We start from the raw sequence: 14,413 nt of genomic DNA on the forward strand, positions 1-14,413 counted from the left end.
ATTAAACCAGTTCCCCAGCAGCTAGCGAGTTCTTCCTTAAGATCATAGAGATCGACAAAGAACTTAGAGGTACACAGTCCATTAGTGTAGGGATGAGGGTTGAAGATAAGTTATCTAATGAGTACATTTTGTAATGACCTATGACTTTCATACGACGTTTATTAAGCTATGTAACGAAAGGTTATATTGGCTTAAAGCCCTGAATTTGGTGGAACTAATCCATCCTACATTAAGGAAGAATAACTTAAGTCTGAGGAGGATCGTCAACTATCCAAATGAAATATTTTCTCCAAAATGTTTTCTGGCACACGCAGTGTTGGGGTTAGTAGGAACACAAGCCCACCTGTAGATCATTTCCTCTGACGTTGAACTGTATCGAGGGACAATACACACGGAACGCTAAATCTTGTCCATTATGGATACCTCATCAGCTGTTGCTGGGGCGAACGACGTCGCTTGGGAACTACCCCTGGTCGCGCACACATCCGAATCCATCTGTTCTACCGTCCTCACTCGGTGTGCAAGGACGTCCGGCGGCGGCGCATCATCTAAACGAAGTCCCAAGACGTTCTCGCTCCTCCCTCCATATACTGTTCATCTCCACGGACCTCCTCCCATGTTGTTTACATTCCAGCGTTCGGCTGACGCACCATAAGAACCCTCAGTTCTCACTCTGTCTAGCCCCCGGCTGGCGAATGATAGTTCTCGATGCATCACCAGAGTCCGAGGGTTCCCTTTGCTTTCTCGAGCCGCTGCTACGTAAGCTTAGGTGATTGGCTACCGCTGGTGAGGAGGTGGAGTCTGATATCGGAATGGTGATCAGAGAAGGGACGATGCCATTCAAATCGCTCGTAGGGTAAGTGTTATCGTTGGCGTTGATGGTGGGGATTTTAATGCCTTCTGCTGTGTTTAAGGTACTCCTGACGGAGGTGTGACTGGAGTTGCAGCTGGTGCTGGCGCTGTTAGCAATGGGGTGGTGTTGAGGGGAGGAGCAGGCTTCGACGGGGTTAGCATGCTGGAATTGGTCGTTCCGGTATTGCCAGAAGGTAAATGTCCCCAAGACCATCATCTCTAAGATGTAGACGAGGTTCTCCACAGCTGTTGGAGAGGGGTAAAGAAAACGGCTGGCGTTACTACACACACACACACACACAGACACACATATACTAACCCCGTGGGTGTAAAGCCCCCTCCACATCATGTCCCCAAAACATCGTTTTTTTCTTGTAAATCACATCATGAAAATACTGTTTGTAAAGCCATGCAGATTATGTAATAAAGATACCACTGTGTTTTTGATTCATGCTATAAAAACGACATTATATTAATTGTGAATCAATCTACCAAATGTAAACACATGAGAAGATATCATTACGTCTGTAAATTCATGTAAACTAGAGAAAAACTGTGGAGAAAAAAATTGCTTGATGACCCTCGAAGGGAAGTGAGGATGGTGTTGTTTGATTGTTCATGGGGACTTGTATGTTTCCTGACCTATTCCCTGCTTTTCAAAGACACGGCTTGTGGAGGACATTTACTCTGCTTGTAGACTGACTTACTCTACTTGTAGACTGGCTTACTCTGTTTGTAGACTGACTTACTCTACTTGTAGACTGGCTTACTCTGTTTGTAGACTGACTTACTCTGCTTGTAGAAAAACTTACTCTGCTTGTAGAGAAACTTACTCTGCTTGTAGAGAGACTTACTCTGCTTGTAGAGACTTACTTTCCTTGTATAGACTTACTCTGCTTGTAGAGACTTACTCTGCTTGTAGACTGACTTACTCTGCTTGTAAAGACTTACTCTGCTTGTAGAGAGACTTACTCTGCTTGTATAGAGACTTACTCTGCTTGTAGACTGACTTACTCTGCTTGTAGACTTGCGGAGGAATGTAGGGAGGTATGCAGGGAAACGCGTTGTAATTGGCCATAATGTTGAAGATAAGGCTCTGCAAATTGGTCACCAGCACCAACGTCCTCATCGAAATAGACTTCTTCTGTTGGGAGGAAAATGAAAAGAAAGGGAAATAGAAAACCCTTGTAGGATTACCTTACTAGAAAACCCTTGTAGGATTACCTTACTAGAAATCTTCCAGTAAGATGAGCTGAGGACACAACACTAAAGATATCTCTCTCTTTCCATAGGTGTGTGTGTGTGTCTTAAGGACACAACACCATCATTGTTCTTCCTCCATTAGGGTGAGCTAAGGAGGTGACATTAACCATATCCATTCCAGTGGGATGAGTTAAGGACACAACACTATGTCTCTTATCCTGTGGGATGAGCACAGGATACAACACTATGTCTCTCTTCCAGTAGGGCGAGTTCAATTGACGAAATTCAACCTAGGAAAATGTATTTGAGAACGGGACAGAACGAAGACAAGCTTCAGTATGATAATTACGTAGCAGGAAATAAGCTTCAGGATTCTGTGTGTGTGTGTGTGTGTGAGGAACTTGGGAGGGGACAACACCCCAGACCTGTCGCCAGAATCCCATATTCAGAGAACAGTTAAAGTGACAACCTGTCTGCTGGGAAATATCAGAATGGCTTCCAGGTATACGGTGAAAGAACTTTATTTTGCGATTTAGTCATATCCTGCATAAGGGCCAAGACAAGGATCTGCTTCGTAAATTTGGTCACCACACTTAAAGAAGCTTTCAGAGAAGGGCCAGAGGAGAGCAACAAACCTGGTCCCAGACTTAAGACAGCTAAACTACAGGGAAAGGTTGGAGGTCCTAGATTGACCCACCTTGGAAGACAGAAGAGTGAGGGGTGACCTGATCACAATCTTCATGTTTTTAAGATATCGACCTTGTGGACAAGGAACCCTTCTTCGAAATATAGGGCTGGAGCAACCAGATGACATAACATTAAGTTATGTAGAAAAAAAAAAGAAGAAAAGATAAAAAGAATAAAAGATAAAGATGTGATAAGATAAACATCACCCTAAACTTGTTTACAAGACTATAAAACAACAAATTTATCCTATAAGAGTAGTGGATGAACGGAAGAGAATGACTGTGGACATGGTTAATGCTAACAGGATACATAGAGTCAAGAGGTTATTGCATAGCCAATAGAGAATGTTTAAGAGATTGGGGGGTTGTGGGGTGGAGGTGGGGTTTCTAACAAGGGTAAAGCTCCCTCCCCCCCGTGCACTACGTACACATAGGTAATTACACAACCATGAAACAATTGTCTCCCTCCCGCTAGGGGGTGAGGACACATTACCCACAATGACCTGATGATAAGGTAATTAACTAATGCACACACAAATGGCATGATTGGTCACCGTGTTAAAGGGAAGTGCACGAATGGGAGATTGGTACGAGAGGCGTTTGATAAGAAAGGGACTGGTGTAATCGGCACGAACAGCACGATCGGTACGAACAGCATAATCGGCGCAAACTGCATGATCAGTACGAACGTCATATAATCTGTACAAATAGCACGATCGGGACGAACAGCGCGATCGGGACGAGCAGCACGATCGGGACGAGCAGCACGATCGGGACGAACAGTGCGATCGGGACGAACAGTGCGATCGGGACGAACAGTACGATCGGGACGAACAGCACGATCGGGACGAACAGTACGATCGGGACGAACAGTGCGATCGGGACGAACAGTACGATCGGCACGAACAGCACGATCGGCACGATCGGGACGAACAGCACGATCGGGACGAACAGTACGATCGGGACGAACAGCACGATCGGGACGAGCAGCACGATCGGGACGAACAGCACGATCGGGACGAGCAGCACGATCGGGACGAGCAGCACGATCGGGACGAACAGCACGATCGGGACGAACAGCACGATCGGGACGAGCAGCACGATCGGGACGAACAGCACGATCGGGACGAGCAGCACGATCGGGACGAACAGCGCGATCGGGACGAGCAGCACGATCGGCACGAATAGTAGGGGGGTTAGTTGTGGTAATTCATCCCTCAGAGTAGAAAGAGGGGAGAGGGGGTTGGAATTTAGGAATTCGAAGAGACAGACACTCAGGATGACTGATGATAAAGACATGACGACGGATAAATGATCAAATCATCTGAGGGTATGATCAACTCATAAAAAAAGAGACCCAGCGAGTGATTACTACGTCGTGGCGGAGCGTGTCCCTTCTAAACCCATGTGTCATCTAGAGAGAGAGAGAGAGAGAGAGAGAGAGAGAGAGAGAGAGAGAGACATACCCTGTAGCCGTAAGATTCCAGATGACCCTTGGAGAAGCGCGTGAGGATCTGGAGCGAGTAGACGCCGCTTGTGAAGGAGGCAAAGTTGAACAAGTTCAGCCACAGGTAGAGTCCACTGGGGTTCACCTGTGGGCAGGAGGGAGAGTCAGATGACAGTTGAGGAAGAGGAGGAGGAGGCAAGTAGGCAGTAGGTGAGGGAGGGAAAGGTGGAAGGCCAGGTGAAGGCTGAGGTAGGAGGCCAAGTGAGGGAACAAAGGAGGAAGGAAGCGAGGAGAGGAAAAGTAAGAGACCAGACGGGAGGAGGAGGAGGCAAGTGGGTGGTAGGTGAGGGAGGGAAAGATGGGAGGCCAGGTGAAGGCTGAAGCAGGAAGCCAAGTGAGGGAACGAGGAGGAGGAGGAGGCGAGAGGAGAGGTGAAAAATAGGAGACCAGACGGGGCAAATGGAAAAGCATAGAACGAAAGACGATCAGACGAAATACACGAACACCAAACACGAAGAAAAGCATGCATCAGTAGCTGTTCTAAGACCGTTCATCTTACAGTGATAGAAGGTCGTTTGCAACCATGACTTACACATGTATTAGAAAATGAGATCACATAGGATGTCATGGGGGAAGCCATGATTAACGCAAGACCTGGTGATCTATGAGGAAATTCATCTCCCGTTGGGGAAACATTATTAATATCCTTAAACTCCTCCTCCACACACGTGGAGACGAGATAATGAAGGAGAGAGAGAGAGAGAGAGAGAGAGAGAGAGAGAGAGAGAGAGAGAGAGAGAGAGAGAGAGAGAGAGAGAGAGAGAGAGAGAGAGAGAGCAGGCTCTTCTTGGGACGTCCTGTGCCTTACATTCCCTATGGTGATGTTGTCGGCGGAGAGGAGAATGAGAACGGCGAGGTAGTAGGCGGCCTGGGTGAAGGGGAGCTGGCTGGAGAGGAACATGACCACGCGCAGAGGGAACCTGCCCACCAGAGGGAAAGTAAATAGATTAATCAATCCCTTGATTACAACCTAATATCATTCATTGAGGACTTATTGACTATACCAGATGTAATGAGAAGTTAATATACTTAGTATGAAGTTCATTATCAGCAGAAGTAGTATATCAAATGAGGTGATTTGATGAACACACTCCTGATGTTGATTATGGCCAGTGGAATAGACCTCAGGTGATGGGGTCGACGCTTCTACATTCTCAAACGTGTGTGACACCGTGTCAGCCCACGAGAGCGACAGAGTTACAGCATACGCTCTCGGGAGATAAGGTATGGAGCAACGACCGTCGAAAGTGTGGTATAGATAATGTCATTACTGCCCCCTACATGAACCATCGACCATGGGAGACAGAACTAAGTACTACCTTTATAACCATCGACCGAGGGACACGGGTGTAAGTGGTGCCCAGACGTCCTCGACTGTGTGACGTAACTTAACATGGATACAGCAGCTACCGTCGGCCACTATACAGACTTAAAAGGATTGTAAGGAAAGCGTGTTTCGACTAAGATGGGAAACAGAATCGATATTTTCACAGAAGACTGTTGTCTTAATGCTCGCAGTCTTAATGTGCAGGAGGACACTTTCTCCCCCTCATACTCACCGTGCAGTCATACACTCTACCAAGACCGTCAGTTACGTGATGAGTGGGAGGGAGTACGACGTCCTGTCAGTTACTGGATGAGTGGGAGGGAGTACGACGTCCTGTCAGTTAATTGATGAGTGGGAGGAAGTACGACGCCCTCCTTGTCAGTGACTCGATGTGTGGGAGGAAGTACGACGCCCATCCACAGTTCAAGACAGCGGTCATCCTTTACGCAGAGTGTGCGATAACTTCAGCTAAATTTCCATGCGTCGTCCTGGACTGAGACTAAAGGGATGTTATGGAGAGTTACAAACATGGTAACTTGGATGTAGAGTCAGAAACTGGACGAGAACTCTCCTGGACAAGGCTGCCATTACCAGGGCAACAATCTCGGGTCAAGAATTTTGCCGCTGGAAAATTATATGAGCTTAGGAAGTGTTATTACTGTCATTTCAAGCGATGTGAAAACTGGACAAAATTTCCTAAACTCAAGGGCATGCTGGAAAGAACTTTCTGGACCGAGTCAACGTGACAAAAGAAAAAAAAGGAAAATCTCTGGAAATGTAGTTGATACTGAAGATGAGACGTGCTGGGAGGGTTCATCAAGAGTGCGAGTCTTCCAGAGACTTCAAGCGCATCGAGATGAACTTCCTGGAAAGTCGTTCCTTTTAAAAGAAAACGGGTGGAAAAGTGAACATTCTTCAAGAGACACCAAACGAATGAAAGTCTTAAAACTGAGTAAGAAGAGGAGGCATGAACTCAAGGAGTAAGAGTCCTGGATCAGGAGGTAGTGTTGGAGGAGGAGACTGGACGACTCACCTGCCGACGGGTGGGGATGGGAGGCAAGAGCAGCAGCAGCAGAGGGGTCCGACATTTAGCTTAAGCCGCTCGCCTTCCGTCTTGGCGATCATGACCTCCTCACTGCCGAACATCAACACCGTCAGGTCCGTGAAGTGACTGATACCCACTGACATGTACCTGGTAGTAACGCGTTACCTGAGTGATAGTTACGTACACCTTACACGATAGATGGGGAGGGCTTGGCGAGTGTGTCCCTTTCATGACACACCTGAAGGATAGGAAGGATAGATGTGTCACGTTACTCGTATATGGTGAGGTGTTACACACCTTCTAGAAGGATAGATATGTTACGGTGATAACGTTGGGCATTTGTGACACAAGTGTGTTGATTGATTATCTATCTATGAGCAAGATGCACCTGCTGATTGTGAGGTATGAGGCACATGATACCGAGAAGATATGGACGTGTCAGTCATCTGATGGTGAAAAGGGTTACAGTAGTCATGTTGTACTGAGATGAAGCATCAAATGCTTGTCATATGTGTTTTCATGAGGTATGGAAAACTCACATAATTGTTGGTCATGAGGTAAGATACATTAACTATATGGCTGAGAAGATACAGGTGTATGAGGTATACATAGATATCTCTCGGTGAAGAAGTACAGATGGGTCATGTACAAGTCACTTATAGGTGTAGAAGAATGGTGATGATTCCGATGAAAACATAATTTTCCCCAGGTGGAGGATTTAAGAAAACCTATAAGAAAGGCTAATAGTTCGAATCTTCCTTGACGACTAATCTTAATCAACTGTTAGAACAACTTCGAAATTTTTACAGAGAAGATTTAGAAATGGGAGGAGTAGTCACAGACGTACTTTAGAAATGGTTCGTTGGTTTCTGAATCTACTTTTTTCGATCGCACAAGATCGAGATGCTGAGAAAAAAAAAGAAAAAATATGCACGAAGGATACTCACGTCACTTTAGCTGCTGTGCATATGTTGTGAGCTCTGGGGACGGCCACAGATACGACACTCATCAAGGTCATAAACTGGAAATAAAAAGAAAGACAGTTTTGCGCTGGAAATAAAATAAAAAAATTTTATAACTGGCTCGTAGCGGGAAGAAAAAGACGGACAGAGATATAGCTGGACTATAAAAATTACAATCACTGAAACTTTCAAGACAATAATAATGAAATAAAACACTCAAACGTCTTTCACTGAAGTTTTCTAGTCAATATAAAAAAAACCCACTCAAATGACTTTCACTGAAGTTTTCTAGTCAATGTTAAAAAAAAAAAAAGTTTTCTGGTCAATATAAAAAAAAATGACATACTGACAATAAAATGTGATTTCTCTCAAATTGCCCTCAAGTGTTTTTATGTCTGCGTCGTGAGAGATGGAAGGTAGGTAAAAGCAGATCCTTGGTCAAAGGCGAGTCTGTTTAAAAAATTGTTTCTCCTCTTCTTAAGAGTCGAGGATCCTCATGGTCTCCAGACACACTTGTGTCCCGTCTAGTTTGACTGGAGTGATTGTTTGGGCTAATATTAGGCCTAATGACGTAACATTCTTCGATATTAGAGAAGAAATCGTAAGTACTTTGGCCTTAATACACCGTTCGAAGCTTCGTTTGTTGGTGGTTAAGCTCATAATCTGATACATATAACTGAAAACGCTAACCAAACTCCGTCTCATGAGTCGTTAGTCCCTAAGAAGACTTGGTAAAAAAAGAAAAGCCCTTATCACGTTAAGAAGTATGATTGTATCTATCAAAACACCGTCAAGCTTTAGTCTTATAATGCACTAGGCACAACGGGTTAAGTAACCTAATGAAATGCAAGAATAAGTGAATGAGCAAATTATAATGAACAGAGGGCTGTTTAGTCACTCAGGCTTATCATTCTTAAACGATCACAAATATAGAATAGATGAGATATAGTTACAACAATTGTAATTCCTTTGTGGCTCATACAAACAGACTTTGCTGTAAGATAACCACTGGTTAATACACCCAAAACTGACAGAATCGCCACTCGGAATATAGACACAACTGGTACAAATGCCAGGCCGGTGGTGAGTGGGGGGAAAAAAGCCGGGCAGGCGGAATTCAAGCTAGGCAACTATGTTGCCAGTTTGTCCATGTAATAAACATTTAGCATACGAACTACCTATGCAAATCATAACTGTGCAAAATACAATACGTGTAAAATAAATATCATAGAATAGTAAAGTGACATGAATATTAAACGTAAGTTGGTAAAACATTAACTTAAAATCACTCGCTCCGAGACCAAACAGGCAAGCGAGAGTCTGTCAATGGTGGCAGCTTAATTCAAACTGCCTATGTCCAATCACAACGAACCATTTAGGTTATCTGCTTCAGCTTGGATATTAATAACAACTCAAATTTCAGAATACCTGAAAATACCATACGATCTGCTCATACTAATATCTTAAGAGAGAAGTGTTAGATACTGAGAATTTCTCTCTAGGTGAGGGAAAGACACTGACCGGATAGACGGAGGCGATCCAGCTGATATGTCTGCGGTAGACGGGGTGGGCGTGGACGGTGGTAAAGTAGACCTGGTCGAAGAAGAGGAGGTAGAGGATCACCGTGATGAGGCCGCCGATTGAGAGCAGCAAAGTGCCGTACGGACCCAAGACTGTCAGTGGGTGGGAGGTGCAGGGCAGACCATGACGAAAAAGATATTAGAAAAATAACGATTTTATGCTTCACACACACACACACACATATATATATATATATATATATATATATATATATATATATATATATATATATATATATATACATATATATGAACAAATAGATACATAAATGATAAATAAATAGATAAATAAATGAATGAATAAATAAATGAATAAATAATTGTATAGATAGATATATAAGCTAATGCTAAATTTGCTAAATTTTACAAATGTTCATAACAGCTGATTTTCGTCAGTGTCCTAACCTTCAAAACTCATCTCTATTGCTAAGTTTCCAAACAACAAATTATATCATTGTCTCACTGAAGGTAATCATTTTACACCATCAACATACACACGACCCACGTCAATCCCGTGTGTGAGATAGCAAGTGAAAAATCATCTAGTCAACATAAGCTCTGTATGGATAAGAGTTGGATGCATAATTTATTTACCAAAAGAAGTATCCACGGGACTTACCATTCAAGTATTCGGTGGTCGTCGGTACATAGGAATTGTTGCATTTTATCACAGAGGCGATGATAGCGTTGGTGCCCATGGTTATATTGTGGGCACTTCCTCCCAAAGCGTTAGAAATGAAGTCTCTTACAGCTATCATAGCTACGATAACTGAGGAATGTGATGAGAGATGGTCAGAGATGAACATAACATGTTTATCTCAAGGATAAACGTATCATAGTGGTGAGGTAACTGTTCGCGGGTGATTATATATATATATATATATATATATATATATATATATATATATATATATATATATATATATATATATAGATAGATAGATAGATAGATAGATATATGTGTGTGTGTGTGTGTGTGTGTGTGTGCATTTTTGCAGCATTGTAAAAGAATGCCGGGTCGATTTTTTAAAAAATTTTTGATTGCTAGAAAAGAAATAAAATTCTGGAGGAAGGCTGTGATGGTGAAGTGTGCTCCATTTAAGGCGAATGCAAAGGTGTAGGATCAATATGTATAATTCATAAGGTAATTCTCGTAACACATTGCTCTAAATATCATAGTGCTAAAGGATTTCCCTTTGAAATGATAAAGACTAACTAGTACATAACTGAAACTGTGGTTGAGAAATGATAGTCAACTCATTTACAATGACCATGTTAAAAGACTCAAGAAACCCATACTCATGTATCTTTCCATCTATTTCTCTGTACATGACATTCTTTACATTTCGTATACACACATCATTACCACCAGATCTTCCTTCTCGCTACGTTCATTTTCTTTCATCAAGTTTCTCTTTTCGTCACTATTAATCACCACTTATATACATTTCCTGATTTCGTCTGTTCACTCCCCCTTCTTGACACCATCACCGTCCGCTTCACTCAGTCAGTCACGCGTTCCGTTTGACAACACTTCTCGCGATGTAACGTCTTTACTGTATTGTTAAAAGACAATGGGTTTTATCTCGTCTTTAGCTTTCCTCATTATTCCTCCCGCTGGCCACGTCCACACGTCCTCTATCTCTCCTCTAAGCAATAGCTCGTAGAGTCACTATAGCATCTATGATCTTCCTCACTGAGATTAATCATTACGGTTAAATCACCTAAAGACAGGAGCTCCGGAAGGCTCGTCCGTGTTCGAACGGCGCCGTCCCGATACTGTTTTATCATGACAGCTGCGTCACTCACACATCCCATGATAAGGGGCGTGCACGGCCTTATCAGAGTGCTTATCAGGTGTGCACGTTTGGCTGAATGTTAGCTAGGCCTCGTAGGGAAAAGTAACCCAAAAACAAGAAAAAAAGAATATATATAAAGATAACGATTCACGCAGACCTACACACAGATTCAGGAGACAAACTAAATTGCCTTTGTAGACAACGGGAGCGAATCCGACGTGAAACACGGATTCGATAGTGGTTCGAACCGTCTCATACTCCTCGCCTGTTACCAGGCAAGGTTACCACTGATACCAGCCGTGACTTGTTAGTTCGTCTCCACTCAAATGTGTTGTGCAACATAAGATAGGCAGAACCAGTTACCAGATACCGTAATCTTCTGGAGAAAGCGATAGATCTCTTCATTCTTTTTTCTCTTTTTTTCTTCGGAGAAGGTTATTTCTTCTAAAAGCTGTTAACTTCGGTCGGAAACAATGAACACAACTGCTGCAATACCAGTAGACGAATGAGGTTATTGGTCGGGTAGTATCAGATAGTGTGACCTCGTCTGTATGGGTCAGTGAACTTTCATCCTTGCAATAAATGTGTTTATGATAACTTGGAGCCACAACCTTCTTGTCTTCTTGAAGCTTGAAAACATCCAAGTTTCCTCCTGCAGCTGTACGTTTGGTTGAGTTAACTAACTTGGCCATGGGAGCAGCGCCAGACACTTGGCTTCACCAACACACATAGGAGATCATGAGGTTGTCATACCACAACGTCAACTGTGGCATAATAGTCGAGCGCTATCCCTTAAATCACGTGTCAATTCGTTCCTCACAACCGTCTTCTCATCCAACAACCATAAGAATACCTCATTTATATCACAGACTCTCCCCCACCCACTTCTTCCTTCTTATCGTAACCTTTGGATGATAAACTCAAATTCGTGAGGTGCGTGCCTAGCACGGGTTCTTGTCATATGACAGTCACTTTCTCCGGATGAATCAGTGGAACCAACGACTGATTGCCGGAACTGCGAGTTAAATGATGCTCAACCACATGACTTACTGAGAATAGGACAGATGGCATTGTTCTCCTCGAATCAAGAACACAAAGGCAAGCATTGTGTCGGAACTTACTGTGTGGGTGGTGGGAGTTTGCTGGTATAGATAAGATTGTGTTCCTGTGTGTTTGATTACTATTTTTGCGTAATACATGGAGAGAGTTTTCCACTTCCATTACCTCGTCTCTTATCCTTGTGTATATCTATCATGTCTTCACTCCTAAGTAGACACACACACACACATCAGCCGATGCTGTGTGTGTGTGTGTGTGTGTGTTCTATTTTCCTGATAAGGTATCAATGTTACATTCTTATCATGTTTTATTATACCTGAAGGGTACAATCTATTGTTATGAAGAGGAAACACTGTCGTGAGAGAGAGAGAGAGAGACAGAGAGAGAGAGAGAGAGAGAGAGAGAGAGAGAGAGACTTGACCCTGTGTCTCCATGAATTTAAAGGTCTCTCAATTCTGGCTTCGTTATTGTCCAGGAATAATCAAGTCTACTTTCAAATTCAAATATATTTATTGGTTATACAGTCTTCAATATATATATATATATATATATATATATATATATATATATATATATATATATATATATATATATATATATATATATATATAACTATAGAGAACAATAAAGAACAGGGCAGTATAACATAACAAGGCACTGTAACACAGCATAATTAAATGGTAAATGACGGGGTACGTACTTACACAACATATGAGCGAGCATACCTGTAATGAAATAGGAAATGGAGGTAGCAATATAAACAAGACTTTCGAAGAAAACGGAGAAAATAAGTGTCGCATCGACCTTTTGTTAATGTTGATGAGGATCATAACTTCAACATCTGTTGAATACTCATCAAGCCATTGTTATCAACTTTTCGAACATTATAGATATTAGTCTGATGATCTGGTAGTCTTGTCTCTCTCTATCAATGCTCTTTATCAGTAACTTAAATGCTCGTAAGAACTTGAAATTGTCAACACAGATTTAAAGTTTGATTAGACTTCTCCTATTCCTACCTACTTTGTCTTACTACCTACAATGATGCCCTTGTATATCTTTCTCGACAAGTTTTCCACAATATAACTCATTCCAAATAAAAGATCTTTGTAGTTATTTTCTGAAACTCCTCAAAAGTAAACTTTAGCATAGATGAAAAATATATTTTCTCACTTGTTGGAAAAATATACATATAGTTAAAAGTAGTTTTGGAATGATATATGAAAAGAGGAAATGAGTAGGTTGCATAGATATAATTCTTTACCCTATATCAGTTTGTATGTACATGATTGTAATTACATTAGGACTCCTTTGTAAGAGATATAATAGTTCTAGTGTTAACCAGAAACACTTTCCATAAGTTCCTGCAGCTCCAAGGCTGCACGCCATCCAGTGGCAGGGAAATGATGAACTCTCTTGGAGCAAGTTCTTTGACGAGCATGTACGCCTAGTGATACAGCCTAGCCATGTTTCTCTTAACTAGCGGTGTAATACCGTGTAGGCGAAGTTAGGGAAAACCGACTCGAATATATATATATATATATATATATATATATATATATATATATATATATATATATATTCTTTCTTTTCTTTCTTTCAAACTATTAGCCATTTCCCGCATTAGCGAGGTAGCGTTAAGAACAGAGGACTGGGCCTTGGAGGGAATATCCTCACCTGGCCCCCTTTGAAAAAAAAAAAAAAAAAAAAAAAAAAAAAAAAAAAAAAAAAACGAGGGGAAGATTTCCAGCCCCCCGCTCCCTCCCCTTTTAGTCGCCTTCTACGACACGCAGGGAATACGTGGGAAGTATTCTTTCTCCCCTATCCCCAGGGATATATATATATATATATATATATATATATATATATATATATATATATATTCGTGTATAGTTCGAGTTCTTAAGACCGAATGTTTAGGAAAAAAATTTAGAGGTCGACCTATACATGGGTAATAGTTTCGTTAGGTTGAAATCCATGCATGATGGGAGGGACTAAGAAGTGGATTATGAACATAGGAAATTCAATAACCTTGTCATCATGTTCTTGTGGAAGACGCAGTGATATTTTCCTTCTCCATCTCAATACAAAATCATTTTTTTTTTTATAAATCTTGTGCACCAAGCATGGCTCGCCTTATAATCTGTGATGCCTTATTTCCTCTTTAGTTTCAGGGCAAATTTCAAATTGATCCTCGGGACACATCATATTCATTCTGTCGGTTTTCATTGTCAGACATACTTTGCCATTTCAACTTCCAACTGTGGGCACTTGTCACACTTTCCTCTGTTAGCAAATTTGTCTTTAGACATATGCTTAAGTTATGCAGAGAGGTTTCTCCAGTCTCCATCTTTTTTTTTTTTTTCGGAGACCTTAAGTTCCCTTGCTGCGGC

The 14,413-nt window shown here is 42.0% G+C and overlaps 1 protein-coding gene across 5 annotated transcripts in view; it reads right to left on the reverse strand.

Annotated features, from left to right (window-relative positions):
- The window catches only part of LOC139765980 (organic solute transporter subunit alpha-like), a 12,871-nt gene extending 1,876 nt beyond the window's left edge, over positions 1-10,995 (reverse strand). The window contains exons 1-9 of one of the 5 annotated variants that reach the window (XM_071694009.1): positions 10,887-10,995; positions 9,782-9,931; positions 9,104-9,255; positions 7,568-7,641; positions 6,609-6,767; positions 5,057-5,168; positions 4,208-4,333; positions 1,867-1,996; positions 1-1,098 (exon numbers count right to left, since the gene is read on the reverse strand). The exon at positions 1-1,098 is cut by the window's left edge and continues 1,876 nt beyond it. In XM_071694009.1, coding sequence (XP_071550110.1) covers positions 662-1,098; positions 1,867-1,996; positions 4,208-4,333; positions 5,057-5,168; positions 6,609-6,767; positions 7,568-7,641; positions 9,104-9,255; positions 9,782-9,931; positions 10,887-10,980 — 1,434 coding nt within the window. In that variant the 5' untranslated portion in view covers positions 10,981-10,995 and the 3' untranslated portion in view covers positions 1-661. The other 4 variants (XM_071694011.1, XM_071694012.1, XM_071694010.1 and 1 more) reach the window with 4 other exon arrangements.
- Between the last annotated feature and the right edge of the window lie 3,418 nt (positions 10,996-14,413).

The sequence above is a fragment of the Panulirus ornatus genome, chromosome 56 (genome assembly GCF_036320965.1).
Source record: "Panulirus ornatus isolate Po-2019 chromosome 56, ASM3632096v1, whole genome shotgun sequence".
NCBI classification, from domain to species: Eukaryota; Metazoa; Arthropoda; class Malacostraca; order Decapoda; family Palinuridae; genus Panulirus; species Panulirus ornatus.